The sequence below is a fragment of the Molossus molossus genome, unplaced genomic scaffold, assembly GCF_014108415.1.
Source record: "Molossus molossus isolate mMolMol1 unplaced genomic scaffold, mMolMol1.p scaffold_m16_p_4, whole genome shotgun sequence".
Taxonomy (NCBI): Eukaryota; Metazoa; Chordata; class Mammalia; order Chiroptera; family Molossidae; genus Molossus; species Molossus molossus.
Window position 1 is genome coordinate 96,859,351 of NW_023425377.1, and position 17,950 is coordinate 96,877,300.

The 17,950-nt window shown below is 43.8% G+C and overlaps 1 protein-coding gene across 1 annotated transcript in view; it reads right to left on the minus strand.

Annotated features, from left to right (window-relative positions):
• CUNH4orf45 (chromosome unknown C4orf45 homolog) overlaps positions 1 to 17,950 on the minus strand; it is an 86,937-nt gene that overhangs the window by 34,836 nt on the left and 34,151 nt on the right. Inside the window, exon 2 of the mRNA XM_036282273.1 lies at positions 9,365 to 9,597. Coding sequence (XP_036138166.1) covers positions 9,365 to 9,597 — 233 coding nt within the window. The remainder of the gene's footprint in view (positions 1 to 9,364; positions 9,598 to 17,950) is intronic.

The window sequence follows — 17,950 nt, forward strand, 5'->3', positions numbered from 1 at the left end:
CCCGGCTAACAGCCAGCAGAGAAATGGATCCTCAGTCTTACAACCACGAGGAACTGAAATCTGCCACAACTGCATGAACTTGGAAGAAACCCCGAGCCCCAGATTATATCACAGTCATACTGACACCTTGATTTTAGCTTTGTGAGACCTGAGTAGAGAACCCAGCCATGCCTTCTCAGGACTTCTGACCTATAGAAACATGAGCAAGCCCTGGCCGGTTTGGCTCAGCGGTTAGAGCGTTGGCCTGCGGTCTGGAGAGACCCGGGTTCGGTTCCCGCTAAGGGCATGTACCTCGGTTGCAGTTTGTCCCTGGCCCTGGTTGGTCATGTGGATGGCAGCCACTCGATGTGTCTCTTTCATGTCGATGTTTCTCTCTCTCTCTTCCTCTTTTTCCCTCCCACTCTATCAGCACAAAAAATGGAAAAATGTCCTCGGGTGAGGATAAAAAAAATAATAATAAAAAAATAAAAAATAGAAACATGAGCTAATAGATGGGTGTTGCTTTAAGCTGCTAAATGTGTGGTAATTCATTATGCCCCAAAGCAAACTAATACAATCCCCATTTTATAGATGGGAAAATTAAGACACTATAAAAAACAGTAGGTAGCCTAGCATACAGAGAGAGGGGTGTGGAAAATGAAAAGTTTTCAATCGGCTACTTTCAATTACAAGTCCCATTCAATTTTTCATCAAGGCCACAAACACAGATTTGCCCTGAAAAGGATTATGAATACTAAGTTGCCTCATCTATTCTCAGAGAGAAAGCAAATATCTGTTATTTTCTCCCTGTACTTCTCCAGGGATGTAAATGTTTTCCTTATTCATATATTATTATGAATTATTATTATTCATAATAGTATTCCCATAATTCAAGATACACTGGGATTTTCTTTGAAAGTAAGACTAGAACTCACTCTGTTGGGAATTGTTAGGATTTGTAATAAGTAACCAATCATTCTGCTACGAGCCCTTTATTCAGAGTTGGTTGAGGATCCCTACTAGAGTCTGAAATCTGAATGGATTCAACTATCCCAGCTTCAGAAAAGCTACACAACCGCTTCCCAAGTCTCCATCTGTACTCAGTGCACAGTTTCTGAAATATAATCAAATGCCTGTTTTGTGGCTGTTCTCACCCTTGGAGTTTTCCAATATATTGGCACTATTGTCAGTTTAAAGGTTAAGAAGTGTGCCTCTCCCAAGTTAATTTTCCAGTTAGCTTCAGAATACAGAATTGAACTACGGGTGCTAGTTCAGGCTTTGTGAACAGTAATAGTACAACTAAATTTCAAAAAAAAAAGTTAACTGGTAAATAGTTTTCAAATGACTAATGAAGAAGGTAGGAATAGAAAAATTCTGAACCTAATGCTTACTTAATAATTCATTTCTCCCCTTCTGCAACTTTGGTATCTTAACAAAGACACTGCATGACAACAGGTGCAACCGCAACCTCTATCTTCCACATTTATTGATAATCATCTATGCCATTCTAGCAGGCATGGGGCTGGGATGCAGTCAGTATAATGTCAACTAAAACAGATCTCAGACCTCAGTTTGTCTAATGCCACTGGGAATGTGGCTGGGATTGTGCCGTCTAACTGCTAACAACGGACGCGCTAAAAACTTCAACACAAAGAAATTTTCCTACAAATTCTTCCTCAATGAAAAAACTCACATGAATTCTACAGAGACATAGCTGGGATGATACAGTAAGGGCCCCCATATTTAAGACATTGTTTCCAATTTGTTCAATTAAGATTGCTTGATTTCTTAGGTTCAATCCTGGGGAAAGAATAGGTACCTCCAGATTGCTAGTCTCCTTTGCCATGCATTCTATGCATTTTTATCAACACAGGTGAGGTACTCGGGGAGTGTTGTATATGAATAGTAGGGAAAAACTATAAACCAAAATTTTAAATGATTTTAGAATTTCTCCCAAAGATCTTAAAAAGCCAGGATAAATGCCAGATTTAGAAAACAGATGTTCTGGTATTTTAGCCACCTGTGCTTACAATATTCAATCACTCCCAAGTTTCAAAAATTGTTGACCATATATTTAAAGGAGCCTGGCTATGGAGTCAAACCACAGGTGTATTCGAACCTGTTCTAATTTATGCAGTCTTTTCTTGGCTTTGAGTCTCCCTATCATCATCAAATAATACTTGTTGAAAACCTATGGTATATGCTTAATTACTAACTTTAAGAAGTGTAATTTTTTAAAAGGTGATGTTTATATTTAGACACAGACTCAAGATGCTCTGTCAAGCCCTACAAATGTTAGTAACCACCATGGCATATTTTCAGCCTTCCTTAACTAAGGAATAAAATCACCCACCAGATTCTAAATTATACTGACTTCCTTTTTCTTCTTCCTTTTTCATGTTTCTACATCCTAACAAGAGGTATAAAAACTAATGTGTATTATTTCCAATTCACCAAGAATTATTTATAAAGTGGCCTGAACAAGAGAGAGGAAGTCTTTTGTTTTGTTGAGCAGCTGGGTCCCGGGGCAGGGGCCCCGTGAAAGTGGAGGTGGCAGAGCCCCTAGCTCCCCCCACTGGTGTTTCCCTTTCCAAACACATTGCGCTTCATGGAGCTGCTTCGAATACAGTGCACGGAGCGCACATCAGCGATACGCCTCCCTTGTGTTTTCATGGTCTGTTAGGAAAGGAAGCATCGAACATAAAGTTTATTTACAGATGCTCAGAAACAAGTAAAATTTTATAAGGAAATTACGTTTTTCGTTTATTTGAGGAATCTGACAGAGCCAAGTTCTGTAAAAAGGGAAAAATACAACATCTGTGTATAAGGAGGTGGATGGAGTTAATATATTATTTTCAAGAACAAGGAGGGTTATTGGGCCTCTTTTGCCAATGTTTCTCCTCCCTCACATGTGGTCAGCACATGGCACCCCCTTGCTGAAGGCTTCCCAAGGTATCAAAAAACATATTACTTTGTACAGCACTCAGGATGAAAGGTGATAATGTCATTATTTTTACATCAAGCCACCAACTGTTCGGATGCAAATAACTCTAAGAAGTATAAAGTGGCCCTGGCTGGTTTGGCTCAGCGGTTAGATCATTGGCCTGCGGTCTGGAGAGACCGGGGTTCAGTTCCCACTAAGGGCACGTACCTCAATTGCAGTTTGTCCCTGGCCCTGGTTGGGTCGTGTGGGTGGCAACCATTCGATGTGTCCCTTTCACGTCGATGTTTCCCTCTCTCTCTCTCCCTCCACTCTATCTGAACAAAATATAAAAAAATGTCTTTGGGTGAGGATGAAAAAAACACAAAAAGAAGCATAAAGTGAGAACTGAGCACACACCCATTTGGGGATGAACAGCAACAATCCAAAGATGTGCCTAATTTTAGAAATGCTATTTTCTATTTTGCTTGTATAACTTGGTTGAAAAAGGAACCTTTATTATCTTTAAAATTTTTTCTGGGTTGATTATACCATCTGGTGACTAGGAGCGTGAGACTCAACATTGGTCACTGTGATTCATCCAAATGAACCCAAAGATAAATGAGACATTTGGGGTAAAAGACACCCAGAAATTCTGAAATGTGTGATTGGTGGTAATATTTGCTTTTTCCAGATGAATTTGAAAATGTTCTTGGACACTGTTGTGTGAAGATAGACAGTTTGGAAGACGGCATGGGGTCAGGCTGGACAAGGGAAGAAGCTACACTTTGGTAGTACCTCACTGTCTTCTCTATTTTTTTTTTCCATAATGCCAAAGATTTTATTTGATCACCTATTTTTGAAACATGATAAAGTGTTTATTAAATAAAAATTCAAAAATAACTATTACTAAGTTACATCTTCTTATATGAAATATGTGGGCGACATCTACTAGTAATTTATGTCAATACTGTAAATGAAGTGTACTGTGTGCAAAGAATGCAGAATGGAAAGCAGGGAGAAAATGGAGGGAACCCTGAAGAAAGAATGCAAACCTTAAAAAAGAGGGCAATTGGAGTTGAGCCCAGCCAGACCCTGCCTTAAAGAAAAATACCGAAACGTATACTTTATGCACTGGCTTCAGTCAGATGTTCTGACTTCCTTTTTCTGTCATTCATCTCATAACACGCTTTATCTCCTCTGAGTCCTAAATTCACAGCCTGGGTTGATTCCTGGCTCCACTAGTCACCAGCTGTGTGGCCTCAGGCAAGGACCTTCACTTGTCAATACCTCAGTTTCCCCATCTGTAAAATGGAAATTATCACAGTACCTTCCTCACATAGTAAATACTCAGTCAGTGATAGCTCTTTGTATGTTTACTTTCTCTAAATAAATCACAGTGCGAAAAATGTCTGATGAAACAACAAAGTGTGGGTTGGTTTATTCAGCAGCCGTCAAGAAACAACGTCGCCTCAGAGGTCAGTTCAAATGTCCTTGAAACTGTCCCAAAGAAGCCCTTCGTATTTCACAACAATGGAACGTGTGCCCATTTAAAAATAAGGCAGACCTTTCCAAGCCTTGGAGATTTTACTTTTACTGTATTACATATAAATATGTTTATAGGTTTCCACAGTTCTCCTTCTTACCTTCTGTAGATTTTTCAAATTGTTACACTGTATAAGGTACAGTGGTTGTAATATATGTTATGATTAACTGACTTAATCTTTCTTTGGGCTCACACCTATGAAGAATTAGTCATGACGTCCAGTATAACAATGTTTTTGTGGGAAAATCACATGGCTTAAATCATTTGCTCACGAGGTCAGAGGGCAGAAGCAGAAAACAGATGAGAGGGAGCCGGCTGGTACAGTCCAGGTTTGGATGAAAGAAACGCCAGGGAAGAGGACACGTGCCCAGCAAAGCAGCAGTCGGAATTGTCCTCAATTTAGCATGAGGTTGAAACCAAAGGAATTGTTTCAATGGTCTCCGCACATTCTTTCAGAAACAACACATACAGTTTGGCAGAGACCAAATCCATTTTTTAAAAAAGGAATGTAGTGCTCTTAAGTCTGAGATAATAACAAAAGCAGTGATTTCTGCTGGCTTGTATCCACATGCATCATTATGGCATCGTAACCCACGGAGGAGTGTGTAGGAAATAGCTAAACACGAAAAGATCCAGCAGAGAAACCCGATACTGTGATTTTTACTGACCTCTGCAATGTGGGGAAATTTTTCATGTGTCACTCAGCCTGGAAGTTACTTTTTTCCTACCAAAATCCAGATGATCTACAGAACCCCTCCTGGTGCCCCAAATAGGAGAGACCATCCCAGGTAGGAAGCAGCTGCCCCAGGCCTCTCACCCTGTGCTGCTGGAGGGGCCTGCGCTCCCCTACCTGCCAGCCTAGGGCAGACCTGGAGCAGTGCATTGGGAAGGCAGCTGCGCAGGCTATAAAAACCCACCAGGTAGAGATTTGTGCTTGAAATCGGAGTTCCAGCCCAGTTGGGGTGGCTCAGTGGACTGAGTGTCGTCCCGTGGACTGAGAGGTCCAGGTTCGATTCCCGGGTTGCGGGCTCGATCCCTAGTAGAGGGCGTGCAGGAGGCAGCTGATTGATGTTTCTCTTTCATATCGATGTTTCTCTTTCCCTTCCTCTCTCTCTAAAAAAAAAAAAAAATCAGCCCTGGCCGGTTTGGCTCAGCGGTTAGAGCGTCGGCCTGCGGTCCTGAGAGACCTGGGTTCGGTTCCCGCTAAGGGCATGTACCTCTGTTGCAGTTTGTCCTCGGCCCTGGTTGGTCGTGCTAGTGGCAGCCACTCAATGTGTTCCTTTCACGTCGATGTTTCTCTCTCTCTCTGTTCCTCTCTTTCCCTCCCACTCTACCTGAACAAAAAATGGAAAAATGTCCTCGGGTGAGGATTAAAAAAAAAAAAAAAATCAATAAAAAAAATAACACAAAATCAGAGTTCCAGCAAGACACAGTGAGAGGTCTCTGAGGTTTGAAACAGAGAAACGTCAGGACTGAGACTGCCAAGGATAAGGACAACGGAGGGTGTGATGGACGTTCACTCACAACAGGACCAGAGAATGAACAGGATGTGGACTGAGACATTTCCTTAACTTACATCACACTAGGGAATTTAACAGCTCCTCTTATACACTATTTGTAATTAGGAGCTTGTGTTGATGCATGGAGTGTGTGCATATGTATCAGCTCAACATCCATTCGTGCCAAGTCTGACTGATGGGAAATAGCTGTGCCGAGCACTGGGTTGATAAGGAATCCTAACCTGAGGCCAGACTGGATGCAGAGAAGCCGAGTCTTGGGTATGGAGACTAGCAGCCTCCATGACAAAGCCCAGACCTTAACATCAGAATATCCTATCTGGTTCTTTGCTAGTATGTATCGTCAATTTCAGTGAATCTTTTTGCTCTCATTATAAAGGTATAAGTCCAAGGAATTCTTTTTTTTTTTTTTTTTTTTATCCTCACCCGAGGACATTTTTCCATTTTTTGTACAGATAGAGTGGGAGGGAGAGACAGGAAGAGAGAGAGAGGGAAACATCGATGTGAAAGAGACACATCGAGTGGCTGCCACCTGCACGACCAACCAGGGCCGGGGACAAACTGCAACCGAGGTACATGCCCTTAGCGGGAACCGAACCCGGGTCTCTCCAGACCGCAGGCAGACGCTCCAACCGCTGAGCCAAACCGGCCAGGGCCAAGGAATTCTTTAGGCTGTTGTTTAACATTGTTACACAAAGGCCCGGGCTGGGCAGCTCAGTTGGTTAGAGCATAGTCCTAATACGCCAAGGTTTGGGGTTTGATTACCAGTCAGGGCACACAGAAGAATCAACCAATGAATGCATAAATAAGTGAAACAACAAATAAATCTCCCTCTCTCTCTTCTTCTCTTCCTCTCTCTAAAAATCAATAATGAAAGAAACAATTACTATCAAAATGGCAGGGCCAAGAAAATGCAGAGATGAGAAACAACAGCACTTACAGCTTGTGTCAAACCAGACCAGCTTCTGAGTGTGCCACGAGTTGGGAGAGAGATCGTATGGCTCACACTCAATCCCACTGGGGTTAAGAGAGCAGGGCTGCCGAGCAGAGTGGTGGCTTAAAGCCACCTGTGAAATACGAAGGAAAGAAACGGGATAAATACCTTCCTGGAAGGTGAAGTTGTGGCTGACGTCTCTTGTGGATTACCAGCCTGCTTCAAAGACCGAAGCATGCTTGAATGCACGTCATTTGAGCAGACAAATGTGTTCTTTTTTTTTTTTTTTTTTTCATTTTTTGTTCAGATAGAGTGAGAGGGAGAGAGAGGAAGAGAGAGAGAAACATCGACGTGAAAGGGACACATCAAGTGGCTGCCACTCACACGACCCAACCAGGGCCGGGGACAAACTGCAACCAAGATACGTGCCCTTAGCGGGAGCCGAACCCAGGTCTCTCTGGACCACAGGCCGACGCTCTAACCACTGAGAAAACCAGCCAGGGCGACAAATGTGTTCTTAAGTTAAAGATGAAAAAGGAAGGGAAGCTATACACGCTCAAGATGAGCAGACAGATGGAGGGCTGTGCCCCACAGCAGGGCACCCACCAAAGAGAAGCCATGAGGCCACAGAAGTTCTGGACTCTCCTCGAACCAGCTGCCTTCTTTGGGCTGTACTCTCTTTGCTGGTGGCCACTTTTGATATTTAATAAAATTTCTCATCTTCGCCTGGCCCGTGTGGCTCAGTGGTTGAGCGTCGACCCATGCACCAAGAGGTCGCAAGTTCAATTCCTGGTCAGGGGACCTGCCCAGGTTGTGGGCCCGATCCCCAATGGGGGGCATGCAGGAGGCGGCCAACATTGTTTTCTCTCATCCATGTTTCTCTCTCTCTCTACCTCTCCCTTCCTCTCTCTCTAAAATCAATAAAGAACATTTTTTTTTCCCTCACCCGAGGACATTTTTCCATTTTTTGTTCAGATGGAGTGGGAGGGAGAGAGAGGAACAGAGAGAGAGAGAAACATTGACGTGAAGGGACACATCGAGTGGCTGCCACCCGCACGACCAACCAGGGCCAGGGACAAACTGCAACCGAGGCACGCGCCCTTAGCAGGAACCGAACCCGGGTCTCTCGGGACCACAGGCCAACGCTCTAACCGCTGAGCCAAACCGGCCAGGGCCTTTTTTTTGTTTTTAATTTCTCCTCCTCCTCTTTATTGCCTATGTGGAACAGGACACTGAAGAACCTGAGCATCCATTCCATCTCACTGGCACTAAGTTACATTCACCACAGTAACCACAGTAACCACAGTGCTAACAACTGACAACCTCAGTGCTAGGAGCTGTACTGTGATATGAACCACGTGAGACACATCACGCTAGGTCTTCCTTTGTGTTTTCCTATGTAATCTTCACAACATCACAATAATAGTAAACGCAGAGCGCTTGCTATGTGCCAGGTACTGTCCCCACTGCTTTGCAAATATTCACTTGTTTAATGTTTACAACAGCTTCATAAGGTAAATACCAAGATTCATAACGAAGAAACCAAAGCACAGAGGTTAAGGAACTTGCCTAAGGCACTCACAGCTAGTAGGCAGCAGGAGCAGAACAGGAACTCAGAGGTTTTATGAAGTGGGCTCTCTGCACACTGCCGTGTGGAAGAGGAGGAAGCAGAGACGCAGAGAGGTGAACCCTCCGGCCCAAGGTCATGGAGCCAGACCCACACCTCAGAGTCAGGATTTGAACTCAGGTCTGTCAGATTTGAGAGATTGAGCTCCCTATCCCTTTCCCCTACTCCTGGACAGCTTGGGCCAGAAAAAGGCTTTTCCTTTGGTTAATCTTTTCCTTAGGATGCTGTACTATACTGCCGTAAGATCCAAGGAAATCTGGTTATTGCATAATTGATACATGCTCCATTTCCAGAGAATGCAAAGGCCGGCCTGGGAAAAAAGTTTGACTTCTCAGATTCTGCTTTTAAAATCCCCTGTGCCGTCTTCCTTCACAGGGGAGAGCGCATAAGCTCATCCTTGCATCCACATCACCAAGAGAACTAAGACAAGGTTTCTAAGGACCCTCTGGATTCCCTGATCAGAAGGCACGAGCCACCCAGGGGACTCCAGAGCCCTGGGACTCATCGTGGGCTCCGTGGACGCCGCCCGCCCACTCGCGGAACAGTGCCGGGGCGGGTGAGACTGTCTCCGCACACATGCGACTCTGAGCCATCCCCAAGTCGAACAGCAAGGCTTTTGCGCTCCCCGCGGCTTCATTTTCTTCCCACCTCCCCTGTCACGCGTCAAGGGGCTCACAGGAAGGGTGGTAGCAGGTACATTTCTGCACACGTCTACTTCTCCGCGCAACCCGAGGCCGTTACTCCTCCAGGCCGCCAGACGGGGTGCGCCCTGGGGGAGCGAACGGGAGGAATGCCAATCCGGCGGCAGTGCGCTCTGAAGAACACGGACCCAGGGCCGTACCTGGATGTGAAAGCCGCTCTCACGCCGTGTTTTGTTGATAAAATCACACTCCGGGATTCCCCAGCCGACTTCACCCACGTACGCGTGCCTGTGCCGGGCCGGCAGGCTTCCCTGCGAGGCAGGCCTCCACAAATAGCCGACATCTCCAGTTTGCTCCCAAGCCCGAGGCTTCTCTCCTACATACGAGGTGTGCTGCTGAATGTGCGGGAGGTGGTCCTTTTTATAATCTGGGCCTTAAAAAGACAGACAGAAAGAAACTTTTTAAAAAAAACCTCCACACTTTATTTGAAGAGGCTTTTGTTATCGTAAATGGGAGAAATAATAATAGCTAATACTTATATGGCATTTACTATGTTTTAGGTGCTGTTGTAGGCCATTTATATGTGTTCATTCAAGCCATCCTAATAAGAACCGACTGAGATAGGTGGTATATTTTCCCCGGTTTGTAGGGAAATTTGGTTCAGAAAGACTGGGTACTTGTCAGAGTCACAGCTAGTAAGCTCTTCACTCCCTGACAGGCTTCCCAACAATTGGGCCTTTAATTGCCCCACTACACTGCCTTGTTTTGTTTGTTTGTTTTTTAATCCTCACCTGAGGATATTTTTTTATTTATCATCAGATAGAGTGGGAGGGAGGGAAAGTGAGGGAGAGAGAGAAACATCAATGTGAGAGGGACACATCAACTGGTTGCCCCCTGCATGGCCCTGACCAGGACCAGGGACGAACTGCAACCAAGGTATGTGCTCTTGACTAGAATTGAACCCAAGACTCATTGGTCCATAGGCCAGTGCTTTAACTGCTGAGCCAAACCGGCCAGCAGTTTATAATCAACTTAATACAGGCATATTTTATACATTAAAAACCTCACTTATGACACATTTGCAGGATGGAGGTGTTGTATCTAGATAGATAAAATCTGAAATATGAATTAGAAAATTCCCCAAATATAACAGAAGCAATTGGAAAGTGAAGAAGACTGTCAGGTGAGAAGGGTAGCTTATAATAGCTGACGTGCAAAGGTAGGGGGAATTAATAATATATAGTGGTATTTTATTTTTACTTTTATTTTTGACTTATCTTTATTCTTGAATGTATTAGAGATGTACTCCCTTTTTTCCCCATTGACCCCCCTTCTCCCCAATCCCACCCCACTTCTGCCTTCCCCACACTGTTGTCAATGTCCATTGGTTGTGCATATATGCATAGAAGTTCTTTGGTTTATCTCATCCCGCCCTCCCTCCCCGCTTCCCTTGGAGGTTCATTAGTCTAACAACCAATTTGTACTTCTTAATTTCTTCATCTTTTTCACCCATCCCTCCAACTCCCGCCCATCTGGCAAGCAACAAAAAGTTCTCTGTATCTATGAGTCTGTTTCTGTTCTGCTTGCTCATTTTGTTTGTAGATTCAATTGTTGATAGATATATGTTAATTGCCATTTTATTGTTCATATTTTTGTTCTTCTTCTCCTTCAAGAAGACCCTTCAACATTTCTCAAAATATTGGTTTGGTGGTGATGAACTCCTTTAGCTTTTTCTCTTCTGGGAAACACTTGATATGTCCATCGATTCTAAATGATAGCTTTGCAGGATAGGGTAGTCTTGGTTGTAAGTCGTTGCTTTTCATCACCTTAAATATCTCTTGCCACTCTTTTCTGGCCTGCAAAGTTTCTTTTGAGAAATTGACTGACCGTCTTATAGGAGCTCCTTTGTAGATAACAAACTGCTTTTCTCTTGCTGCTTTTAAGATTCTTTCCTTGTCTTTTACCTTTGGCATTATGATGATGATGTGTCTTGGTGTGGACCTTTTTGGGTTCATCTTGTTTGGGACTCTCTGCTTCTTGGACTTGTATGTCTTTTCCCTTTACCAAGTTAGGGAAATTTTCTGTCATTATTATTTCAAATAGCTTTTCAATTTCTTGTTCTCTCTCTTCTCCTTCTGGCACCCCTATGATGTGAATGTTGCACACTTAAAGAGGTCCCAGAGGCTCCTTACACTATCCTCATTTTTTTGGATTTTTTTTCTTTCTGCTGTACTGATTAGGTGTTTTTTGCTTCCTTGTATTCCAAATCGATGGTTTGTTTCTTGGCTTTACCTACTCTACTATTGATTCCCTGTAAATTATTCTTTGTTTCAGTTAGTGCATCCTTCATTTCTGACTGGTCCTTTTTAATGTTGTTGATGTTCTCACTAAGTTCCTTGAAGGTCTGAAGTTTTTTGAAGGTCTCACTAAGTCCCTTGAATGTCTCACCAAGTTTCTTGAGCAACCTTATAACCTGTTTTCTGAACTCTGCATCTGATTAATTGCTTATCTTCTTTTTGTAAATCAGAATTTGTATATACTTGTTCTCATCTATCTGGGAAGCTGAAGCAGGTAGCAGGGATCTAGTTCACTGGTAAACAGACTCAGTCACACACTCCAGGAAACTGTGGCCAAGCTGACTTAATCCTCCAAATAGACAGTAAATAGTGGTACTCTATAGTGGTATTTTAAATGTAAGACAATGATCCAGCCAGTGTGGCTCAGTGGTTGAGCGTTGACCCATGCACCAAGAGGTTGGTGGTTCAATTCCCGGTCAGGGCACATGCTGGGTTGTGGGCTCGATCCCCAGTGGGGGACATGCAGGAGGCAGTCAATCAATATTTTCTCTCATTGATGTTTCTAACTCTCTCTCCCTCTCACTTCCTCTCTCTCTAAAATCAATATAGGGGGGGAAAAGTTAAAAATAAATAAATAAATAAATGTAAGACAACGGACAAGAAGAACTCAATGAATTGTGAAAGTGGGTGAAACAAGCAAAAATAAGAGGAGGTCTGAGGAAAGATCACTGAAATAAACTTGGTATTGAAAGCTGATGGTGTGAACATATAAAGGGGAGCTAAGACTTGTGGGAAGAATGGTAACAACTACAAATGGACAATGAGATGCTGGCCCAGGATGAGTTTCAGGAGTCCCAGGAGCAAAATGTGTGCAGGATTGTACAGGCAGATCTGGGACTCAAAGGAGAAACTCTGTTCCCGTTACCAAAAGTTGACCCAAGACCTAAGAGGCAGAAGCATCTATGGTCACACTGTCTGTCACCAGGGCCCCTCCTGGCCCTGTTGCTTCTTTCATTTAGCTCTTGAATTAGAGAGCTCAGTATCTGCAGAGAGCACAGATGAGCTAGGGCTTTGTTTGACCAGGTACGCCGACCGAATGGTCAATGTAGTAACAGATCTGTGCTTGGAAAACTCACCTAAGCTTTCCAAGGAAGCTGGAAACATGAGACATGGCTCTTCAGACACAGACTTTGGCAGATGTTTTCACAGCTTCCTAATCCTCATCGCTCCTTGTGATGCACTGAGTGTTCTCGGTGGCTAATTTCCCTTGATTAATACATTGTGGCTTCAATCTCGTTTGCTTCAGGTTGTCACTTATCTGTAACTGCATTGGTCAAGTATAGAATGGCCAGAGCATGGAAATCTGTTTTCTCTCTTGAGGTCTCACCTACAAAACTCCTGTCATAAGGACGTTTTTGCAATCTCTTCTACACAAGATGAAATACAGAAAACGGTGTTAGTCTTGCTGGAATTTCAGTGTTTTAGGCCAGTGGATTTTTTTTGTTTTGTTTTGTTTTATTTTTAAATCCTCACCTGAGGATATTTTTACATTTATCTTCGGACAGAGTGAGAGAGAGAAACATTGATGTGAGAGAGACACATTGACTGGCCTCATCCCACATGATGCTCACCAGGGCCAGGGACCGAACCACAACTGACGTACGTGCCCTTGACTGGAATCCAACCCGACTCTTTGGTCCATGGGCTGACGATCTAACTGCTGAGCCAAACCAGCCAGGGCAAGGCCAGTGTTTTTCCAAATGTTTCATCGAATGATGCTCCCATGAGTGCACCTGAAAATATATGTATGGGGGGTGGGGGGTGCTCCATAGTCGGATACATTTGGAACACCATTTCCTACATTTGCCTTTTAGATATTTGCAGCATATGAACGCATATTAAAAGTTCTGAGAAAGCCCATGGTAAATAAACCTGTTTACAATGATGTACTCCAGAGTTTCTCAAACATATTTAATCATGGCACATTTCCCCCCACTGGGTCATGGGGTCACATGTACGAATCCTACAGATGCCAACAGATTTGGGGAACTATCGATCCTGTGTGTAACGTTTCCGTTATCATTTCAATTTTGTCATCACCCCATTCCCCCACAAATGTTAGAGCAGATATGTGTCTGTAGTTAGTGCCTTAGTCAGTCCAGTCTGTGGACTGCAATGCCTCTCCCAGGAGGGCCAGTGCTCTAGGCCAGGTCAAAGCACTGAGCTTAGGGCTGGAGTGAAAACTTCATGTACTCTGCAAGCCAAATGTGTGTGTGTGTGTGTGTGTGTGTCGGGGCTAGGGGTGTGGGGCGCTCCAGTCAAGGTTCTATGGCTTTAGTCAAGTCACTGGACTTTTCTAAACCATTTCTTCACCTGTGCTTTGGAGAGAGAGGGATGCAGTGAGCGTGATAGGAGATTCCCGGGCAGGCCCTGTCCTGGCCGCGCAGCCGACTCAGGCACCTGCCGGTGAAGCAGAGGCAGCTGGCTGCCATCGTCTGAGGGGGCCCCCCATTCTCAGCGGATCTACAGCCAGCCCAGCGTTCCCCAACCAAAAGACTCACGTATCACCACGCAACCAGCCACACGAAGTGTGGTTCCCCTAATGCAGTGGTTCTCAACCTTCCTGATGCCCTTTAATACAGTTCCTCCTGTTGTGTGTGGGCGCATCTGCGAGAGGGCGGACCCGCCTGGAGGTGGATAGAGGAGCGGCTTCTCAGTTCCTAAAACCGTCGGAAATATGTGTTTTCTGATGGTCTTAGGCGACCCCTTTGAAAGGGTCGTTTGACCCCCAAAAGGGTCGCGACCCACAGGTTGAGAACTGCTGCCCAAATGAGACAGTTGCACAGGTGTTTGGCTTTAAATGGCCCGTTTACCTCTCCCAGACCTCATCCTCCAGAGCCCGGACTCTGTGCTGGATCTGATTCCCTGCTTAAGAGTAAAACTTCCAGCTCGTGTTCCGTCTGTGTTCTCTATTCTTCCTTCAGCAATCATCTCGTTCAACTAGTGTTGTGACATCCCTTAGTGTGTTTCTGCTGTGTGTTTTTTTCATCCTATGGCAGCTATTCTTGGAACTTTTATCTTCTTCCCCCAAACTCCAGCCCTCACTTTGCCAACAGTTGGTGACCCCTGGGTTAATAAACCCTCACCTGCCGTCCTCCTCAGTCCTCTTTCACGCCCGAGGGCCAGCTCTGGGGGATTCTTTGCAGCTGTAATGCTCGCCCTGCCCAGCGGTGGTCAATCAGCCCGACTCCTCTCCTGCCCGGATAGCTGGCAAGGAGATGTGCTTCCGATGAAACCCACGCCAGGCCTCGGGGTTCCACCTTTCTCCGTCTCCCTGCCCTGGAAAAACTGCAGCTTCAAAGGCGGTAGGAAGATCCCTCTTCCCCTCTCCCCTGCGTGCGTGCCCAACGTGACTTGCTCACTTGTGTCTGAAATTCTAAAGGTACAGTTAAGGGTGTTGTTTGCAGCGAAACTACTGCGGGTTCGAAGGCTGGCTTTGTGACCAGGGAAAAAGTATCCCGCCTCTGAATTTTAGGTTCTTGCTCTATAACATGAGAAGAGGGAGGCCTGTCTCACAGCTTTGTTGAAAGCAAGGGAGAATTGATTTTGTTTAAAGAAGTGATTAGATGAGAACCTGGCGCGTGATAGACAGCTAACATTAGTCGTATCTCTCTCCCTTTTGGTTGTTTTTTGATTGTTTTTATTTGATGCTTTTTCGTACCTATCACATTTTAAAATATATATTTTAGGAGATTTCACGGATGAATGACTTATTCCTTATTGTGAGTAAGCTTCAAGATCCTTTCCTCTGAGCTCGTCTAGATTAGAGGTTGGCAAGCTTTTTCTGTAAAGGACCAAGAAGTAGATGCATTTGACTTTGCTGGCCATACAGAGTCTCTCTCTCAATCACTCAGCCCTGCTGCTGTAGGGCCCAAGTACTCATGGGCCATATGACACCTATGAGCATGGCTGTGTTCCAATAAAACTTTATTGCCATTTCATGTAATGTTCACTGAAATTGTAATTTTATATAATTTTCATGTGTCCTACAAAACACATTCTCCTTTTGCTCCCCCACCCTGACCCTTCCCATTCTTTGTTCACAAGCCCCACAGAAACAGGTGGCAGGACCAATTTGATCCAGGACCTATAGTTTGCCAGCCTTCGCTCTAGATGGTGGGAAGATGATGGGCACTGGGGAGGCAGATGCCACAGATGCTGGAGAGGGCAGACAGGTGAATCTGGGAGGTTTTCCAAAAAACTGCATCTGTGGCCAACACTTGAAAAGGACTCAGCTGTGGCGAGTGTCAGTAGGAAAAGAGAAGTCATCTCTGAGACAAATGTCTCTTTCTTCCTGCACTTGCATTGTTTTATGTAATTAATTCATTCGTTATTTCACTGATTTATGTATTCATTTGTTCAACAAATATTTAGTGGACTAGGTATGTCAAGCGCTGTGCTGGGTGCTGGGGGCCGAGCAGAGAACAGAGCAAAGGCCTCGCCTTCATGGAGCTTCCATTTTAGTAACGAGGCAGGCAGTTAAAGCAAACAGCCCTTCGTTCCGTTCCGTCTGGATGGTCACATGCCCTTCTAGCTGGTCTTGGCTCTAGTTTTTCCTTTTCCAAAGCATCCTCCACACAGTTGTCAAGAATGATCTAAAAGTCAGATAACATAAAAGACCTTCTCTTCTAAAAAACAAAAAACTTGATATGGTTTCCTCCAGTACCTCTACATTTTTTTCATCCAGATTTCTTAGGATTGCTGACTGGTGTCTTCATCTGACCCTAGACTACTTATTGATCCCTAGCTTCCTTCACCTTTTCTTATCATAAACACTCATCTTTCAGGGCTTACTGTGAGTACTGCCTTTTCTGGAAGACACCCCCAAATCCCCCAAGTCAAAGTTAGATGTTCAGCACCCTATCTTCACAGCTGGGTTTTTTTTTTTTCTTTCTTTTTTATATTATATGTATTGGATTTTTCTCTATTTGTAAGCTCCTAGAGGGTTATGGCAGTATCTTATTTTTCTATATAAACTAAAAACAATTTTTTAAATTGAAAAATATTTGACATATGACATTGTATAAATTGAGGTGTTTACAACATGTTGAATTGATACATGTTTATGCTGTAATTTGATTGCCATTGTAAAGTTATTATTAAAACCTCTATCATGTCGCCCTGGCCGGTTTGGCTCAGCGGTTGGAGCATCGACCTGTGGTCCAGAGAGACCCAGGTTCAGTTCCCGCTAAGGCATGTACCTTGGTTGCAGTTTGTCCCCGTCCCTGGTTGGATCATGTGGGTGGCAGCCACTCGATGTGTCCCTTTCACGTCGATGTTTCTCTTTCTCTCTCTTCCTTTCTCTCCCTCCTGCTCTGTCTGAACAAAAAATGGAAAAATGTCCTCGGGTGAGGATAAAACAAAAACAAAAACAAAACCCTCTATCATGTCACATACAGAGTGGGGCAAAAGGATTTATAGTTGTTCATATAGAAAATAATACAATAACAAATAATGATACAATAATCTTTGTGTTTCCTGTACTCACAACTGTAAACTTACAAAAAAAGTTAAAAAAACAAACAAACTTGCAAAAACCCCACCCTGTAATTATCATTTCTTTTTAGTAGCTGGAATAATTGATATCTAGTCTCCTAAGTTTGATGATTATAATACAATTTATTGTCTATAGTGACTATACTGTGCATTAGATCTCTAGGACTTAACTGCTCATTCCAAATTTGTACCCTTAAACAATGTTTCTCCTACCAACCCCCAACCCCCAGCCCTTGGTTACCACCATTTTACTGTTTTCACATGTTTGGCATTTTTAGATTCTGCATACAGTATTTATCTTTCTCTGTCTGACTTACCTCTCTTAGCATAATGCCCTCAAGGTCCACCCATATTGTTGCCAATGGCAGGATGTCTTCCTTTCTCATGGCTGAATAATATTGTAACACACACACACACACACACACACAAATTATTTGAAACTCTTCATTGCTAGTACAGTGCTTTTAAGTAGGTCCTCATTAAATATGTCTTGAATGCTGAAGTGATTGTATGTTGCGTAAATAAATTAGAGTCCCATCATAAGACCGGAAGTGTATACAGTCACATTAAAAGAAAAACAAGCACTTTTTAAATGTCTAAAGAGCAACCAAACTTCCAGAACTGCTTTCAATCTTTCTGTTCTTGACTCTATGATCCATAAAAGTAAGGTCAGAGAAATAACCGCTTTTCGCAACATTTACTTTAGAGACAGAGAGAAGAATGAGAGCTCATAATACTTACATGATTCTATAATTTTGCCTCATGAGGCCGATGCCCCACTTCAGTGACCAAAATAAAACATACCAGGGAAATAACTCAAAGGAATCCAGTAGAACATGGGAATGAGTGTTTTAATCAGCATGTTTGAAAGTCTGTTGACACCATGGGCATACATTGGTGCTATAGACCCACTGTGAGGAGCAGCCGGGCTTG